Below are 20,382 nucleotides of genomic sequence, written 5' to 3'. Positions count from 1 at the left end.
ATAATCACACACCTCCTTCTGCTGTTGGCCTGCTCTCCCCTCAGCAGGCCTCTCCACCTCAGCGTCACTGGTCTTGGGGCAAAAGGTTAGTTGTGTCATCCACTGGGACATGTGCGGCACCCTCCCCCCCGCAGCACCCCGCTCCAAATCTTGTTACAGCAGGCAAAGCATCTTCATCATTACCAAAGGTGCCTGGGAAGACAACCCTCGTTAAGAACTCCTGTTGTGCACCAGGTGTGGTGGTGCACGCCTTTAATCTCAGCATTCGGGAGGCAGAGGCAGGAGGATCACTGTGAATTCGAGGCCAGCCTGGTCTACAAAGGGAGTACAGGATAGCCAAAGCTAACACAGAGAGACCCTGTCTCGAAAAACCAAAAAAAAAAAAAAAAAAAGAACTCCTGTTGTAGTGAGCCCCAAATACCATTGGGGTTCCTCGTCACCCAGTCTGTGCATTGAGGACTGAGCACCTCTCAAAGCTCACTACTAATAAGCAAGTGCTTCAGCCACAGTCACATCCATGCCCAGCACTCGCTGGTCAGTCCAAGCCCGTCTGAGCATCACTGTAGAGCATGTGTGTGGAACAGGCCTTTCAGGCAGACACGCCTCCAAGCTCCTGCTCCCATCTTGCTCCACAGCACTCGCTCCCTGGAAACCCACCATGCTGCCACACAGCCTGGTGTCCTAGCCTTGCCTGTTTGGGCACTTCTGAAGTGAAATCAACCACTGAACTTTAACGCCATAAAAGGCATGGTCAGAACAGCCACCATCGGAGTTAAGCAGCACCAGAGAGAGCTGCACATCAAGAAAACCCCTTCGAGCATGTCCCCCTGGGAAGCGTGGAAAGCAGGAAGGCAGCCGAGCTGATGGCATGTGAGGACACGGACAGGTGTGCAACACTGCGAGGGCTTTTCCTACTGCACAGGGAGACTCGGAAAGAAGTACAGCATTCCACCACAGCCCACGAACCCCCACAGCGCATAGTACCTGCACATTGTCACTGCTACTTTAAATGACGTCTCCCAGGCCTCAGACTGTGACCACATGTTGAGAGCACTAACTTTCAGCTCCCCAACAAACAGAGCTTATATATCGAGATTAATTCTCTTCAGCCGCAGCGGGTAGCACTTTCTCTGGGAGCAGTCCGGGGCTTGCTTTCTCTTTAGCACTACGTTTGAGGCTTTCCTGGCTACAGTCTCAGTTGGCGTGGTTTCTACTTGTGTGACAACCTTGTCAGGCTTGGTATCTGCTTTCCCATAACAGCTGGAGAAGACTTCCTGGTTGATCCTCTGTAGCTTGATGACAGGCTGCATCTTTAAGACCTGGGAAAAGCCGTCTCCTTGTTCAATTAGCACAGGCAAAGCCTTGGGAAGGAAGACCTCAGGTTGAAAGGTGAACGCACAGACTCAGGCACACTATACACAGACATGGACACACTGACTGTTCATTCTTTAAATCCCAGGATGGAATTCTTTACTTCAACTCTAGCGCTAAGACCTGGTGCTGTGTGGTTATACATATCTGGCTCTGTGTTTTAAAATCCTAGTTTAAGTGGAGGGATTTTAATTAAAAGCTAAGACTCAGACCATATGGGTTATTCCCACAACAACTGGTGGTGATGTTAAGTTTGATAGGAGCAAGGGAAATTCAGAGCTACGAATTCCCAGCCTGAAGGGCGGCCATGCTGTAGAGTCCTGATCAAGGCCAGCGGCAGCAGGCGCTGCAATGGGCGGGACAGTCAGCAGTTAGACTCTGCTGAGAGCTCCCCGTGGCCAGCCACGGCAGGACAGGAAGGTAACGCCCGCACTCGGTGACTACAGCTGGTTTGAAGCCAGCCTGTGGGACACAGTGAGGCCATGTCCTCAAAACAGAGAACCGGACTCCATGCCTAAAACATGACAGACACAACCGACAGGAAGTACACGAGTGACCCCATCTGTGTCAGTCACGCTGTGTTACAAAACTGAAGCAGGCTCAGTGCCTGGCCCACCGAGGCTGGATCGAGAATAGGATAAAAGTAGCAAAATGATCAATTATCAGAAAACATAGAATTACACAAACCACAAAGTAATGCCACAGAAAGTGTGTTTCAGAACTGAGAAGGTTCAGCAGGAGTTTAAAACTAATTTCTATGTACCAGGAATTTGTTCTTATATTTAGATAAAATAATGTCCCCTTAGAAGCCATGTCATTGTGGCTTTGAGGGTCTGCAGCTGGAACAGTGTAATGCAGTGATTAAGAGCAAGACTCCCCGGTGAGGGAGCAGCTCGGGCACAGCATGTGCTAAGCATATGTGAGGCCTGGGTTCAAGCCCAGTACAAAAGCAGAAACAACAAAAGAACAAATTCCAAAGCCAGATACCCCGGCTCAGTCACTTGGTTGGGCAACTTATTTAGGCTTAGTGCTTCAGTTTTCCCATCTATAAATCGGGGGCTAACATACCTAGAGAATTAAATGAGATAGTAAGCGTAAAGCAGACACACGGTCCATAAATGTTACCAACATTATTATCCCAGTGTGTCTGACCAGCTGCCAACACAGCTCATAAAGTATGACCCACTAGAGAAGCCAGCAGAATACCTGGCTTCCAGGAAGTGCCTGCCACATAGACTATGTGGCACACAGTAGGCACCTGATAAATGGGTACCTGCCAGGCAGATTATCTGGCACACAGTAGGCACCTAATAAATGGAACCTAATAATGGAGATCCCATGGGACTCCTGAGCCTCCTCCTGCAGCCCCAAACACACCTGTGCCCGACGGTGAGCACTGGTCTTTCCCACGCTACATACTTAGCACAACTTTTACCTTCATGGCGTCACTGATTTTCTTAGCTATGTCTTCTCCACGGGATTTCAAATTTTCCACACGAGAAGCTGCAAGAAACCACCAAACAGTATTTTAGCTTCTATCTAATTAGCCAATCCTAAAGACATTTAGATGCAATCCAGACAGAAATCTGTAAGGACGAGTCACCTTATTCTCATCTTTCTAAGAGTACTTTGTTTGTTTGAGGCAGAGTTTCTCTGTTCAGCCCTGGCTGTCCTTGAATTCAGTCTGTAGACCAAGCTGGCCTTAAACTCAAGGAGATCTGCCTGCCTCTGCCTCCCTAGTGCTGGGATTAAAGGTGTGCACCAACCCTGACCCAAGTACTTCATAATCTACCAAAATCAATGTCGGATTTAATTCATCAAGATAAATGGAAAGGCCACCACCCTGTGTTAAGTTGGCTGCCAGGCTGGAAACTGAGAGGCAGGGTGGCGAGGAATCCTGTAGCCTTGGCTGTCCTGGACTCGCTTTGTAGATCAAGCTGGCCTTGAACTCACAGCGATCCACCTGCCTCTGCCTCCTGAGTGCTGCATCCCAGACACAGCAGTCACCAGGGGAAACACCATTCTAACTTGATTCTGATGCTTTGCTAACTGTCATTTTATGGTGGTTTGAATATACTTGAATGCTTGGTCACTAGGGAGTGGCACTACCGGGAGGTGTGGCCTTGCTGGAGTAGGTGTGGCTTTGTTGGAGGAAGTATGTCACTTGGGGTAGGCTCTAAGGTTCCAAATGCTCAAGCCATGCCCAGCATCTCTCTCTCCCTGCTGCCTGCTGATCCAGATGTAGAACTCCCAGCTACCTTTCCAGCATTCTATTGGCCTGCAAGCCGCCGTGAATCCCACCCCGACACTGGACAGACCTCTGACACCGTAGGTCAGCCCCAGCTAAATGTGAGCGCTGCTGTGATCATGAGGTCTCTCATGGCAGCTGAAACCTGACTAAGCCAGTTGCCACCAGCAGCTGGGGGACGTAAGTGTTATCTGACTTCACCTACAGGTCACCATCTACCACTGAGCGAAGCCAAGGCAGGAACCCAAGAGGAATGCTGCTTACTGGCTTACTCTCCCACTGGCTCATGCATAGCCAGCTTTCTTATACAAACCAGCTCCCTCATGGGGTAATCCTTTAACTGAGGTTCAATTGGACCCCCAGGGTCCAACATTTTGGGCCACAATTGTTTGGGCCACAATTTGGGCACTCGGGAGGCGAAGGACTCTGACAGTTCTGGCTCCCAGTGACTCTAGGGTGTCTCATGCTGAGAATAAATACTGACCAGGCACACTTTGGTCACCAGCCACAAAAAGAGTAAAGCAGCACTAGAAACACCTCAGCAGACACTGCGGGAAGGTGCGCACTGCAGGGCTGCACTTACCACAGGCAAAGCCGGAGTCAGAATGCAGCCCGGTCTTGCCAGGGACCAGGAAGGGAAACGCCTGCAGAGTTTCCTTCTGGGGAGTGGGCTGCTCCAGAACCCTGGTGCACAAGCCTGGCTATCTATCAGTGATGGCACACTCTGTTTTGTTTATGTGTGTCCATGCATGAACATGTCCACATGTGTGTGTGCGCTCACGTATGAACATGTCCACAGCAGCCAGAGAAGGTTGTGAGCTCCTCTGAAGCTGGACTTAAAAGAGGTTAGGAGAGCCCAACTCCTGTCTCCTTCTCAGAGCTGCTAGTGCTCTTGATTGCTGAGTCCTCTCCCCAGCCCCACATGCTAAGTTGTCTGTGTATTTCTACCACAACTATGGTTAATTGTTGTTGTCGATGTGATTGTAAGTCTGGGAGGGGTTTTCCTAATTCCATCACTTGCCATTGGAAGATGCACCCTAAATCTGGACATCTTCTGATGGGAGCCACATGAAAGGACAGGGAAGAAGGAAGCTTCTGTTCTTTGCCTGCTTGCCCTCACTCTTGCTAGGAAGTTCATCCATCCTGCTGCTGAGGCGCTCCTTCACTGTTATTAGATCCTACTTCTCTGGGATTTCAATGTAGACTCAACAGCAGCAGCTCTATAGGAACCAGTGGAAACTGACTGAACAGCTACCTTGGCCTTTGCGTCAGGAGAGAGCCATAGTGAAACTACACAGGCCACAGCTGCGGGTCACTCTAATAACTCTCACTCACACTCTCTCTCATATTCATTCCATCCACTGCTCCTTTAGAGAACCCTAGTACAGCAACTTTGTGCACATTAGCTAGCCTACGATGACCTGATGAGCCCCACTTCAGTGTGCACACTCATATGCATGAGGTCCTTTTCCTCTCTGCAGGACTGGTAACTTACAGTTCCTGTGGTTTGAGGAACTAAAGCCCCTTTTACCAGGTTAACGGCCTCAGAAATCATAAGGGATATAACACGTGTTTATTGTTTTAAGCTGTTCAATTCTGAGATAATTTATTAAGTAACAGGTAATCAATCCAACATTGGAGCAGTATGCTATCAAATCAATGCACTTAGTCCTAAGTGTCAATTAAAATTCTCAGTGAGTGGCTATCTATAATATACCAGTGAGTCTAGAATGTTCCTCAAAGGCCAATGTGTTAAACGCTTGGCTACCAGGCAAGCCTACGGGGAAACCTTCAGGTCTCTGGGGGTATCCGATACATCTCGTTCCTCACTTTACTCTCTCCCAGATAAAATACTCCTAAACTTAAAGAAGCAGGCTCAATTATTGACCTGAAAAAGCACAATAGACTACATGTGACTACAGGTTTTTTGGATAATCTCTTATATTTACTGTGTACGTGAAAACGTAATAAGGCACATTTGAAAACAGTTTAAAATGTTTATCATATTTCTAGCTATCACACTCAAGTACCTAGATGGCGATGGTCTTTAATACATACATATTGTGTGTGCCTCTGCCACACCATCCTTTACCTCCAAACAGCTTCCGCCTTCTTCAGAAGAGCCACTAGAGGGCAGTATGGACAACAGTGAGAAGCTTGGACTCCCCCAGTCATTGAGAACTTCCTGGGACACGGACTGTGCTCTCTCTCTAGTCCTGGGATCTTTAGTGGTGATCACAGAACCTCAGAGTAGGTGCTTGAAAGATATGGCAGGACACAGACATGATAGTGGACACTTCCTTAATCGGAGCTGGTGACATCAACTCACAGAGGAACTGACTGTACTATGGAAAGTTTGCCTTAAACAGGGATCTGATGGCAAATGGACTGGGGAGTACAGCGTCAGAGGTAGGTAGGTGGATAGAATACACTCTACCCAAATAAGGAAATAAACCAGAAACAGGAGAAAACAGGAACCAGGAAACGTGATCCACAGCAGGAGAGGAGTGAGGAAATTCCCAGGATAGAGGTGAAAGGGACAGATACGATCACGCAGGCGAGGGCAGCTGGGAAAGACTGCACTAGGAAGATGGAAGGTTACAAACAAGACTGATGGAGCCTAGTGCGGGAAGCTCACACCTGAAAAACCTGCACTCAGGAGGCAGAGGCAGGCGGGTGGCTGTGAGTTTGAGGCCAGCCTGGTCTACAAAGTGAGTCCAGGACAGCCAAGGCTACACAGAGAAACCCTATCTAACCTCAAGTGTTTACCACACCTCAGAATTTACAGTTCTGGGAGAAAAGCAGTGAGAGATAGGACAGAACAGAGAGAGAAGCAACAGTCACACTGGAAGGGATGCAGCAGCGACGGCTTACACTGCAGGGCAGTTACATGGTGTAAGATGTGAGGGCTGAGTAGACTGATCTTTTTCTACAAGAATAACAGAGATTAAAGGTGAAGTTAGTGGACAGCAGGCAGCAGCGGCACATGCCTTTAATCCCAGCCTGGACTACATAGCGAGCTCCAGGACAGCCAGGTCTACATAGCGAGCTCCAGGACAGCCTGGACTACATAACGAGCTCCAGGACAGCCTGGACCACATAGCGAGCTCCAGGACAGCCAGGTCTACATAGCGAGCTCCAGGACAGCCTGGACTACCTAGCGAGCTCCAGGACAGCCAGGTCTACATAGCGAGCTCTAGGGCAGCCAGGTCTACATAGAAAGGTGCTGTCTAAAACAAAACAAAACAAAAGGTGAAGCTGGCGAATACAAATGAGGCTTCTGAGGAACCTGCCTGTGACAGCTAAGACCTCAGACACACACCCACACCCTGAAGCCTGTTCTGCTCTATGGACTGCTGTGGTCACCACACAGTCTGTCATTCTTAGGCCATTTCAGAGCATATCTCATGCTTCCTTTTACAAATAACCCGAGAAAGGGAACTGCAATGAGATAGAATTAGAACTCATATCTTCTGGAATCCACTGTAGCTCTCTAAAAAGTATCACCTTACCAGAAATCATATACTATCTTCCTGAAAATGTAATTCATGGGCTGGAGAGATGGCTCAGAGGTTAAGAGCACTGACTGCTCTTCCAGAGGTCCTGAGTTCAATTCCCAGCAACCACATGGTGGCTCACAACCATCTATGAGATCTAATGTCCTCTTCTGGTGTGCAGGTGTACATGCAGGCAGAGCACTGTATACACAAAATTAATTTATCTTAAAAAAAAAATGTAATTTGCAAAAGGGCAAAACTCAGCTCCAGCATAATGAAAGCTTCTTGGAATAAAAATATGCCCGGTGCCATTCTGAAATTAAATGTCTAACTCTGGATTTACAATACCTCTTCTTTCTCTAATCAAGCAAATTAAATACTTTCCTTTCAAAACGAGAACATTTCTGCAGTTCGTGGTGGTATCACTTGTAATCCCAGCACCTGGGAGGCAGAGGAGGCGGATCTCTCTGAACTTGAAGTCAGCCTGGTGTACACAACAAGTTCCAGACCAGCCAGAGACATATGATGTCTCAAAAACAAAAAATAAAAGACAAGACAAGATAAAGTAAAACCCAAGCTATCAATAATTCTAGGAATAGAATCAAAGAAAGACTTTTCAAAAATAAAGATGGGGGTGGGGAGGAACAGGCAGAGCTCTACAAGTCAGTAAGGTGCCAGCCACCTGTGACCTCAGTGCAGAAGGCAGGCAGCGAGGAGAAGAGGACCACACATTCCAGGTCATCCTGACCATTAGCAAGATCCTGTCTCAAAAACAGAACCCAAAAGTGAACAAAACTCATTACTCATTAAACACGTGGCTATACTGTATATACGCAAGGATTAGTTTCTGGGCTGGCAAGACGGCTCAGCAGGAAAAGGCATTTGCTGCCAATTGGACGACGTGACTTCTGTAAGTCGTCCTCTGACTTCAGATGCTGCAGCACGCACAGGTGTTGCCTGCACAAACATACACAGTAAGTCAATAAAAATTTTAAGAAAAACATCATTTTCCAGCATGAATACTTGCTAAGGAAACTCAAAGCAATCAGCATTTTGCTGTCTTCGTCCCAGTGATGCTAAGCCAATCAGCTGTGTTTTGTGTCTGGGAAGAACACGGAAGCAGTCTTGATACGGGAGTCTCCTAGTGCTGGTGGCTGGCCCGAGCCGTCTAAGAGACGGGGTGGGTTCCCCTGGCGCCAGTGTGTACCACTCTACCAAGGCCAACAGAAAGTTCCTAGAAGAACAGCACCTCACAGGGAGCCTTCTCAGGGTAAGATGCTTCCAGCCCAGAGCCGCATCGTCCCAGCCATCGTTAGCCTTCCAGGTGTGTGCCCTCCTTTGTCAGTGGCCTGAGGTCTTTGTACAAAGTCTGTAAACGGAGCCCAGGCTCTGTCAACCCAAAGGCTACCAGTGCTGTCAGAGTGCACCTGAGGAGCCACCTGCTGGCACTTCCACTGATGGACCCCGACAGCCTCTCGGTTTATGGTTTTCTCTGCTATCACAAAATGCCAAGCAACTGTTACCACATTGTAACATGGAATCTGAAGTAGCCTAAATCTCTATTCCCTGGCCATAGGCACTCATACCTACCTCCAAAACAATCTCTCTGTCTCTGTCTGTCCGTCTCTCTCTCAGCCTAGGTGCACATGTGAACTCTGACATATCCTTGCTCTGAGTGTCTGCCGAGACTCAGCAGTGCTGGAAGCCAGGCAGCACTGCCAGGAAACAGGAGCTGAACCCCCAGGGCCAGCCTAGACCGCAAGTGTGACTATAGACAAACTTAATGCACCTCTGCCATCACTGCATGGTTAGTGCTGGGCAGTGGGGAAAGACTCTCCTCACCTCAGGACTTTATACTAACGACTGCTCAGGGTTGCTCCAGACAACAAGAGCCACATCTTATCAGTAAACACTCAGAAAATAGGCCGGTGGGGGCAGGGGGAGGGGGTGTGCCCGTAAAAAATGTGGAAGTTCAGCACCCTGAGAACACTCTTCCCTAGCTGCCTGCTTTCTAAAACTGAGGGAAATGAAAAAGTGGAAATGAAAGATTGGGTAATAAGCCCAGTTTTGCTTCCGGGTCAGTGTGCTGACTAAACAAGGGAACATGAACCTCCAAAGCCTGCAGATTCAGCAGGAATGTGCCAGCTGAGAGCTTCCTATTTACTTCCAATGTATTTCCTGAGCACAAACAAGCAAGCATGCACAGGACACCTGGCTTGACTCGGTTTCTAAGGAGGCCACTGAGACCACCGAGGCCACCAATGCCTTGTGTGAGAACCGAGGGCAGTCAGCATTCCTTCTGAAGATGAAAACAGGTTACACATCTGTGATCCCATGCACCTCAATCTTCTACTGCTCTGGGGTCATGAGTTCAATACAGTCAACATGATGAAAGCAAATAAAAAAATAAAAGAGCAAAGACAGACTAGAAACTCAGAGCTGGCCTTTCACAACCTTTATCTAAGGAGCCTAAGAACGTACAAGCAACAAGTACATACACCCAGAAGGAAGGCATAAAATTAAAGCCAATAGTTATTTCAGAATTTTGAAAATTTGCTTGATAAATCACCAAGTATCAAAAAACGACTACTGAGTGAGACATGGTGGTTCACAGCTAATCCCAGCACCAGGAGGGGGAGGCAGGATGACGATGAGTTCAAGGGTCGCCTGAGCTACATAATGGGGCCTCAAAAACCACGACACACACAAAGCTCACTGGGGATGTGGTGCGTTGGCAAGCACTCGTGTAGCAGGGCCAGGTTCTATTCTCCACAGGACAATAAGAAAGTCGTAACAGTGAATTCTATCTGCTATTCAGAAGAACTAAACTTGTCAGCAGAAGCCCTGGGCTTATCAATACGCAGCGGGCACAGAGGTCCATTTCTCGCTCCAGAAGCGTTGTACAGACTGTATGGTCGGGTAACATGCAGAGCAGCCACAGCTTCACAGGGACACTGAGAGAGCAGAGCCACAGCACAACATGTCCGAACTGGGAGACAGAGCAAGAGAATAAAGGGCACTGTGTCCAGGCAGGGCTCCCCAAGGGGGGCCTGGGGGGCCAGACACTAGAAAATAACCGAGTTCCACAGGACAAGATTATGGTCTGAATCTAAGAGGCACTCACCAACTGTGGCCTAGCTATATTTATCAGCACTGGGACTGAACCAAATGAACTCAAGAAGATAATATAAAAATATAATAAAAATGTACAAAACCAGGCAGACCATATTAAAGACAGGATCTGAACACATGAAAACAATAAAAGAAACCTACAGCAAAACAGAAAGAGGGGCTGGAGAGATGGCTCAGCACTTAAGAGCATTGTCTGTTCTTCCAGAGGTCCCGAGTTCAATTCCCAGCAACCACATGGTGGCTCACAACCATCTGTAACATGATCTAATTTCCTCTTCTGGCACACAGGTGTACATACAGATAGAGCACTCATATACAATAAATAAATAAAATCTTTAAAAAAAAAAAAAAAACAGAAAGAGACGCAAGTTCCTGTGGAAGCACAGAGACAGCTGAGCAGTTGCAGTCTGGAGCATCCAATGCTTGGGCACGTAATATCGGAGAAAGGATGATCACACAATGACGAAGACTGTTATAAAATCAAAAAGCAAGTGCTACGCACTGGCTGTGGAGGAGGAGACTCACAGCTGGGACCATTATAGAGGGAGCATCATTTTCAACACATTCTCCAACTGGCTTACCTGGGTCAGGGTCACATTTCAGGTCCGAGGGATGTACAACAGGACGGTACTGCTTCTAAACACAGCACAAACGAAAACATTCCATTTAGACACGCGATGCCTCAGATAAAACAAGCAGCTCTTTCAGCCAGTGTGAGCAAGCACACAGTCAACAGTGCCAGCCTCCAGTACAAGCAGGCGCACAGTCAACAGTGCCAGCCTCCAGTACAAGCAGGCGCACAGTCAACAGTGCCAGCCTCCAGTACAAGCAGGCACTCAGTCAACAGTGCCAGCCTCCAGTACAAGCAAGCGCACAGTCAACAGTGCCAGCCTCCAGTACAAGCAAGCGCACAGTCAACAGTGCCAGCCTCCAGGTTTTTCTCTTTTTGGATCCTGAACTCTTGGGGACAGAGTCCTTAGATTTGAAAACCTTTTATGTACTGCCACCTGCTGCATACAGTACAAAGTCACACTATGAAAACTATAATCAGAAAGACAAAGTGAAGGTGCAGTGGTGTTTAAAACACAGGGTAAAGCTGGGCGTGGTGCACGCCTTTAATCCCGGCACTCAGGAGGCAGAGGCAGGTGGATTGCTGTGAGTTCGAGGCCAGCCTGGCCTACAAAGTGAGTCCAGGATAGCGAAGGCTATGCAGAGAAACTCTGTCTTGAAAAACTAAAATGAAAGCTAAATTAAAATACACGGTAATGACCACAGTGTGGTGGAAGTTTATTCAGGGCAAAGGTTTGGAACTCAGATTTCCTATTTCCACAGAAACCTTTTTAAAAAGGGGCTAGACTACCACACCAGCCAATTACTATGCACACCTGTGGCACATAGGAACAGCTGGACATTCCCCAACCAGGCAAAAGGAAACAGGAAACATTCCTTATTACTCTTGCTCAATCACACTCGGAGCCAAAGTGTGAAAAAGTGGGGGGAGCAACACACTGCTGCCCTGCAGCTCTGTCTCTCCACCCTTTGCTTCACTGAATACTTTGAGAGTTTTCTTTAGGGAGGTGAGCCAGGAGGGAGGGACAATGCGATCAACACACAGCAAGCACTTCTCCTGGAGTCTGGGACGGGGTTTCTTTCTCTCTCTCTCTCTCTCTCTCCCTTCCTTTCTTTTTTTGAGACAGGGCATCTCTGTGTAGCTTGGCTGTCCTGGACATACTCTGTGGACCAGGTTGGCCTCATAATTCAGGACCCGCCTGCCTCTGCCTCCCGAGTGCTGGGATTAAAAGCATATGGCACCACACCTGACTGGAAGGGTTTTCTTTAAGGACAGATGTGAAAAAGAGGAAATATTCCAGGATTTCTTTTTCCCTATCAAAGTATGACTCTGAATATTTAGATCAAATGTAGACCTCTAGTGCCCTAAAACATTACTGAAGGAGAAACTACTGGAAGGGTCACACTTGAAAGTTCTACTGACTTAAAAAACGAAAGGCAAAGAGGCAAAGAGGGTTGCACAATCTAAGGCCTGCATGTAGTCACCTGGGGTGGGGAGGCAATGTCTCCCCAGCAAATTTCCTCAGCATTACACTCCAGTCTAAACTGCTTCTGGGCCTGCCTCATTTGAATTATGATTCAGGTTTAATCTAGGACTAATTTGCATTTGTCCCAATTTTAATAAATCTGTCACATGACAGGCATGGTGACTGACACCTACAGGAAAAAGCAAGCCTATCTAGAATGCTGAGACAGCCAGGTGTGGTGGCACATACTGTGATCCCAGCACACCAGAGAGGTGGAGGTTGAAAGATCAGGAGTTCAAGGCCAGACTGCACTATTTGAAAAGTAATTTTTATTGTGGTAAAACACTGTGCAAGGACTTAAATATAAACATCTTACCAGACTCTCATGCTGTGCTTTCAAGGTTTTGATGACGCTCTCGAGGATCCTTCTGGGATGCTGCCTGCGCTTTGTTGCCACGTCTACTATGAGCTCATCAAATTCATCTTCAAGCACTTTGATGTCAGAATCTATTTCAGAAAAAGTCCATTGTTAGCATGGAAATAGGCTCAATTTACAAAATAATTAAAGAAAACAAGCATGGCAAACTAATGGAGCCCTCATCGCTGCACTGATCAACTTGAAGCACCTGTGGAAATACAAAGACAGGCAGCCCGTCCCAGAGACAGCACTTGTAACCTGACACACGCAACAGGACAGAAAGACACGGATACAGAACAAGGAAACAGTTACCAGTGGAGCTGAAGTCATGACATTTAAGCCTGGAATCTAGGTGCAAACAAAGGCAATGGCAGTGGTGGCACACGCCTTTAATCCCATCACTCGGGAGGCAGAGGCAGGAGGATCACTGTGAGTTCGAGGCCAGCCTGGTCTACAAAGAAAGTCCAGGGCAATGAAGAGTACACAGAGAGACTCTGTCTCAAAAACAACAAAACAAAAAAACAAAAACAAAGGCAAATGGATGAAAAGGGGTTTGGGAAAGGAAAGTGTACAGACACGGAGTCTTTCCAAACAGAAGTGATCCAAATGGCACAGGACAAATAACAGGAAAAGGGCTGAGGTGCAGCTCAGCGCTCAGTGTGTGCTCGAAATGGGCGGCCCTGAGTCCGTCCTCTGCCCCCTTCCCCACCAATAACTAAACTGCAAAAGGCAACTCATACAGGGACAAGCTTTCACTTTGTGCCAACCCAACCTGCGATGGCAGCAGTGAGAAGAGTGCCCACTGAGATCAGACTCACCTGGACAGGGGCAGGAACAAAATGAAAGGCATGGTGACACAGGGGACTTTCTCATTTAGCAACAACTAACTGTTCTATCAAATCTTCCCTGGAGTGTAAAACAGTGGCGTGCAAGCTGGAGCAGGAGTGTGTTACTAGTGTGTAAATCTGGGCTCAGACGGTTTAGGATAGGGAACAGAAATGAATTACCCTAAAAGAAGTAAGTGTACACAGACACAATTGGCCTCATTGGGAAAAAAAAAATTTAAGCTGGGCGTGGTGGCGCACACCTTTAATCTCAGCACTCGGGAGGCAGAGGCAGGTGGATCACTGTGAGTTCAAGGCCAGCCTGGTCTACAAAGTGAGTCCAGGACAGCCAAGGATACACAGAGAAACCCTGTCTCAAACAACAACAAAAGCTAAAGCCAGGCTGTGGTGGCACATGCCTTTAATCCCAGCATTTGGGAGGCAGAGGCAGGTGGATCACTGTGAGTTCAAGGCCAGCCTGGTCTACAAAGTGAGTCCAGGACAGCCAAGGATACACAGAGAAATCCAGTCTCGGAAAAACAAAACAAAACAAAACCAAGTCAATTCTGTAGGCTGCTGTTTTGTCCTATGGACAGTGTCCTTTGCCTTGCAGAAGCTTTTCAGTTTCATGAGGTCCCATTTATTGATTGCTGATCTTAGAGACTGATCTGTTGGTGTTCTGTTTGGGAGGTTGTCTCCTGTATCAATGAGTTCAAACCTCTTTCCCACTTCCTCTTCTATTAGATTTAGTGTATCCAGTTTTATGTTGAGGTCTTTGATCCACTTGGACTTGAGTTTTATGCAGGGTGAAAAATATGGATCTATTTGCATTCTTCTACTCTACATGCAGACATCCAGTTAGACCGGCATAATTTGAAGATGCTTTCCTTTTTTCCATTGTATGGTTTTTGCTTCTTTGTCAAAAATCAAGTGCCCTTAGATGTGTGGGTTTATTTCTAGGTCTTTGATTTGATTCCATTGGCCAACCTTTTTTTATACCAATACCATGTAGTTTTTATGTCCCTCAACTGAAGAATGGATAAAAGAAAATGTGGTACATTTACACAATGGAATACTACTCAGCTATTAAAAACAAGGAAATCGTGAAATTTGCAGGCAAATGGATGGAACTATAAAAGATCATCCTAAGTGATATAACCCAGACCCAGAAAGACAGTCATGATGTGTACTCACTCATAAGTGGATATTAGCCATAAACTACAGGATAGTCACACTACAGTCCACAGACACAAAGCTGCCAAGGAGGGCCCAAGGGAAGATGCTGAGTTTCACTCAGAACAGGAAACAGACATCTGAAGTAGATGGAGGAAGGGAACTGGGTGGGCGAGGGGGTGAGGAGGAAAATGTGGTGGGGATCAGGTGTGTGGAGAGCAGGGGAGGGTGGGGGAACCAGAAGAGGGAGCGGAAATTGGTGGTGAGGGGCATCTCTGGCATAGGGGAAGTTCCTGGAGTACATGGGAGGTGACCCTAGCTGAGACTTCTAGCAGTAGGGGTTAAGAGCCTGAAGGGGCCACCTCCTGTAGCCAGGTGGGACTTCCGGTGGAGGGAGGGGGACACCACCCATAAAACCTTAGATCTAAAATTTGTCTTGCCTGCAACAAGTGCAGGGGTAAAGATGGAGCAGAGATTGAATAGCAAACCAATGACTGTCCCAACTTGAGACCCACCCCATTGGAGAGAGCCAACTCCTGTCACTATTAATGATACCCTGCTATGCTTGCAGACAGAAGCCTAGAATAATGCAGAGACCCACAGCCAAACGAGAGGCAGAGCTTGGAGAGTTCTGTGGAAGAGTGGGAGGAAGGCTGTAAGGAGCAGGAAGTGTCAAGGTCACATGAAGACCTACAGAGTAAACTAACCTGGGCCCATGGGGCCTCACAGAGACTGAACCACCAAAGAGCATGCATGGACTGGACCTAGACCCCCTACACATATGCAGCAGATGTACAGTGTGGTCAACATGTGTGTCCCCTAACAGTGGGAGTAGGGCATGTCTCTTACTCTGTTGCCTGCCACTGCCTTCTCAGGCCCCAGTGGCAGAGGATACGCTTAGTCTTGCTGTGACTTGAGATGCCTGGGTAGGTTAGTACCCATTGGAGGCCTACTCTTCTCTGAGATAAAGGAAGTTTTTCTAGACAAAGCACTCTCCTACTGTTAAGAAGAAAGTTATAAGCACAGAGAGCTGCTAGTGGGCCTATAATCAGCCCAAACAATGGGACAATGTAAACACAAAGCAATGAATGTCATCCGAGATGCTACTCAGCCCTGAGGGCCAGGCAGACATGTGGCCTGTCAGGACAGCCCTTCAGGTAGGGACATCCGCCTCTTCTCTCTAACTGGTCACTCTCCTCCTATTGATGCTTCCTTCCTACTCTGGCCTTTCTCTGCAGGCATGCCAGCACCATTAGTAAGGTACAATCAAGTCTAAGCCCAATGTGGTGGTGCCCGCCTGTGATCCAGCACTCAGAGGGGGAGCATTTGGGGGACAGAGGCACGTGGATCTCTATGTGTTTGAGGACAGCCTGGTCAACAAAGTGAGTCCAGAACAGCCAGAGCTATTATAGAGACCTTGTCTTGAAAAGCAAAACAAAACAAAAATTTGTGGCATCCTCTGCATGACTCATACGGCTTAACGTTACATGTAAAAACATTTCACTGTATCATCTAAGTATCATCTAAGCAATGCAAATCTATAACCTGCGTTATAAGGATGTACAGGGATTTTCTGGGCCTTTTCTTTTTTTTTAAACTGGTGGTAAATCTACAATATCCCCGAAGAGCTTATTGGCAAAAGCGTCTGAAGGACAGATGGCAGACCTTTTAGGATATCAGATACCATACAGGATAGATCAAGGTACCCACTAAATTTCTCTTGGGCTGTGTTCAATAATCTACATTACTTTCTTCTTTTTACTCCATAATTGTTTTTTTTTAAATAACTGAGACTAAGGCCAGGGAGATGGCTCAGCAAGTAAAAGCGCTCGCCACCAAGCCCGAGGACCTGCGTGTGATCCTGGAGCCCTCAGGGTGGAAGGAGAAAACAACTCCTACATGTGTGTACATCCCCACACAATAAGTAAAATGTTTATAAAAGAGAGTGTCGCAGTCACTGTTCTATTGCTGTGAACAGACACCATTGTGTTAGAGCAGAAAGGATCCTGGGAGCCAAGGAATGCCACAAAGTCATACTGCACAACGCATCTCACTCAAGAAATTTATTGGGAGAGAAAAAGACAGCAGGGAAGCAACAAAGAATTGCGCAGGCCGGGCACGCCTTCAATCCTCCCAGCACTCGGGAGGCAGAGGCAGGTAGATCTCTGTGAGTCTGAGCCTAGCCTGTAGCCTGGTCTACAGAGCAAGTTCCAGGACAGCAAGGGCTACACAGAGAAGCCTTGTCTCAAAAAAACAAAACAAAACAAAACAAAAAAGAATTGGGCAGGAGGCAGGCTTTACTTAGAATTTTTGGGGGTAAATCCTCTCAGGGTAGCCTGATCTTGGATTGATCTTGGATTGCTGGTTTGTTTTTTTTTTGTTTGATTTTGTTTTTGTTTTTTTTCTGTAGGATGGGCCTGGGCACTCTCTAGCTCTGAGGGGCTTACAAGCCTGACTAAGGCAACTCTTATAAAAGAAAACATTTAATAGGGGGTTTGCTTACGGGTTCAAAGGCTTGGTCCATTATTATCATGTTGGGGAGCATGGTGCATGTGGAGAGCTACATCCCGATCCACAAAATGGGTGGTGGTGATGGGGTAGGGGGTGGGGGGTGGCCTGAGCCTGGCATGGGCTTCTGAAACCTCAAAGCTCACCCTCCAGTTGACACAATTCTTTCAATACTCCTCAAATAGTGCCACTCTCTGATGACTAGGAAGTCAAACAGATAAACCTAATGAGGTCATTCTTATTTAAACCACAGAGAAACAATGAAAACAGGGATTATAAAATAGCATTTAAAATAAAGTTAGCAGGCAGGGTGGCAGGCATTTAATCCCAGCACTCAGGAGGCAGAGGCAGGCAGGTCTCTGAGTTTGAGGCCAGCCTGGTCTACAAGTGAGTTCCAGTATAGGCAAAGATGCACACAGAAACCCTATCTAGAAAAACCAAAAATAAAGAAAGAAAGAAAGAAAGAATGAATGAATAATAAAGTTAGCTGCAAAAAAAACAACCTCAGAAGTTAAGGCCAGATGGGACTAGAGAGAGGGCTCAGAGGTTAGGAGCAGTGGATATTCTTCCAGAGAACCTGAGTTCTCTTTAAAAAGAAAACAAAGTTAAAGACAGAGAGAAAAAAAAAGTCACATACCCATAAAACAATGATCTGCAGCTTCCTGCCAGGCTTGTCCGTTAAAGCTGACATTCTCCTGCACAGCTGACTCAAAAGTCTGCAATAAATTCACAGCAGCCAAGTCAGCAACATGATTCTAAATACTGAGTTCAGACATGTTTGCAAAACAGTAACAGAATCTCTCTGTTTAACAGGATAGAAACAATGAAAATATATGTTAGGAGTACAGCTAAATACACACACCACACAGTAATAACTGCACTGGCCCTGCATTCAATTCCCAGCACTAAAGGAGAAAAAGCCATTTTATAGGGTAAAATTCCTATTATATTAAACTCTCAAGGTTTAAATGCAAATACAATCTGCCTTTGAAATGCTCATTGCAGCTTCATGAATCTTTAAGAATATTATTGTGGGGGCTGGAGAGATGGCTCAGTGGTTAAGAGTTCTGTCTATTCTCCCAAAGGACCTGGGTTCAATTCCCAGCACCCACATGGCAGCTCACAACTGTCTATAGTTCCAGTTCCAGGGGCTTTTGACACCTTCATACCAATGCACATAGAATATAATTAAACGTTAAAAAATTTTTAAAAGAATGTTACTGTGTTTCTCAGTTTTATGTGGAGGTGCATCCACATAGTCAAAGCTTCTCTCCGAACACCCACTTTTAATTCTCTTTAAGATCTCATCCCGGGGGCTGGAGAGACGGCTCAGGGGTTAAGAGCACTGACTGCTCTTCCAGAGGTCCTGAGTTCAATTCCCAGCAGCCATCTGTAATGTGATCTTGATGCCCTCTTCTGGCCTGCAGGCGTACATGCAGGCAGAGCACTGTGTGCATAATAATAAATATAAATCTTTAAAGGCAGGCGGCTGAGTTTGAGGTCAGCCTGGTCTGGAGGAGGAGGAGGAGGAGGAGCCACATTTGTCTTTTTCTTTTCTTAGAATCAGACAAACCTTCTTATTTACAGCCACCTCCCAAGACAACTCCTCAAAGTGCCATGAGACATAAGAGCTGCTGCGCACAAAGCTGCAATACAGGAACCCAGGGGAGAGTCCTTCATTCTTCTCTCACTCAGTCTGGCTGTGCGTGCTGCAAGAACTCTTACGAGTAAGCTACACATCCGGCCACTCCTCATTTTTGTTTGTTTGTTTGTTTGTTTGTTTTTTTTGGTTTTTCGAGACAGGGTTTCTCTGTGTAGCCTTGGCCGTCCTGGACTCACTTTGTAGACCAGGTTGGCCTCGAACTCACAGTGATCCGCCTGCCTCTGCCTCCCGAGTGCTGGGATTAAAGGCGTGCACCACCACGCCCAGCTTTTGTTTGTTTTTGTTTTTGTTTTTGTTTTTTTTTCAGACTGATAACCTCTATTTTTACTCTGACTGTTGTCATTTGGTCACAAATATGCTGCATTTCCCCTACATATAGGCCGGTATCTGCTTCCCAGAACCTTCGTACTCAGGGTTTTGCAAAATACTGAAGAAAGGGGAAAAGAGTTATAAAGGCAGATGGGGCAGGTCGGGGACACACACACACACACACACACACAGTATCTCTACACAGCCCTGGCTGGAATTCATCGTGTGGGCCAGCCTTGCATGCATCTGTCTCCCAAATGCTGGATGTACACTGTCATGTCCAGCATGGCTAGATCTTAATAAAATTTAGTGGCACCAGGGTGGCACTAACATCAAGACAGCTTCTCCATCTCTTTTCGACTTAAAACGTTTTTCCTGCATTCACACAATGCTACAAAACAAACAAAAACAAACGCAAAGACCAAAAGACTAGCCAAGTGGCTGACTTGGAGGATCACCGCGTCCTGGAGAATTCCTCATACCAGACAGTAAACATGCGCTGGGACCCACTTTGTCCTTACTGAACATTTACACCACGGCTAGTACCAAAGGAGATGTTTTGTAAAACATAAGCCATCCGATTCGAAAGCTTAGTATGAAAGCAAAATGCGATGCCTTATTTATACGTATAGTACTGTACATAGTAAAATATATGGGCATAACGCTGCCTGTTCCTTACGATTGCATACGTGTTTGCCCTGTATGTCCAAGGGACATGAAGTACCCAGGTGGCACGAGCATCCACCTGCCTTCCCTGGCATTTCCCCTGTCAATCTGGGCCATCGTTGGATCAGCGGAGGCCTGACATGGGCGAAGCCTGGAGGCAGGCTGAGTGGAGTGAGGGCCAGGAAGCAGGGGGGCCGGTCCTACCCACTGCGCGTCCCTCAGGGCGAGCTCGCGGACGTCCTCCGGCAGCGCGGCCCCGAGCTCCTGCACGAAGCGACCGCACATCTCCATCACTTCCACCACGGCCCTTTTCAAGGTGCAGCGCACTCGGAAGTCCTCTAGGGAAGAGGCGGATGCCGTGACCTGGGGGTCTGAGGCGGCCGGGCTGTTCTGATCCTGCGGGGCTGAGACCAGCACTGACTCAGAAACGCCCGCCATCTTCCCGGTTTGAATTGAGGCGGGCCCGCTGAGAGCGGAAGGATGCTTCCTTCATTGAAACGCTCCTGAACGTGTCCGGCCGGAAACTCTACCCGCCAC

At 47.3% G+C, this 20,382-nt stretch overlaps 1 protein-coding gene across 1 annotated transcript; it reads right to left on the bottom strand.

Annotated features, from left to right (window-relative positions):
* Positions 1-604: 604 nt before the first annotated feature.
* Positions 605-20,299, bottom strand: Nsl1 (NSL1 component of MIS12 kinetochore complex). Its single transcript, XM_051148139.1, has 6 exons — positions 20,050-20,299; positions 17,845-17,923; positions 12,661-12,791; positions 10,830-10,884; positions 2,807-2,874; positions 605-1,361 (listed from the first exon to the last, which is right to left on the bottom strand). The coding sequence occupies exons 1-6, from the start codon at positions 20,281-20,283 to the stop codon at positions 1,083-1,085; spliced, it is 846 nt and encodes a 281-aa protein (XP_051004096.1). The 5' UTR covers positions 20,284-20,299; the 3' UTR covers positions 605-1,082.
* Between the last annotated feature and the right edge of the window lie 83 nt (positions 20,300-20,382).

Source organism: Acomys russatus, chromosome 6 (assembly GCF_903995435.1).
Source record: "Acomys russatus chromosome 6, mAcoRus1.1, whole genome shotgun sequence".
Taxonomy (NCBI): Eukaryota; Metazoa; Chordata; class Mammalia; order Rodentia; family Muridae; genus Acomys; species Acomys russatus.
The sequence above is the reverse complement of the archived record's forward strand: the minus strand, read 5'-3'. Positions and strand labels throughout refer to the sequence as shown.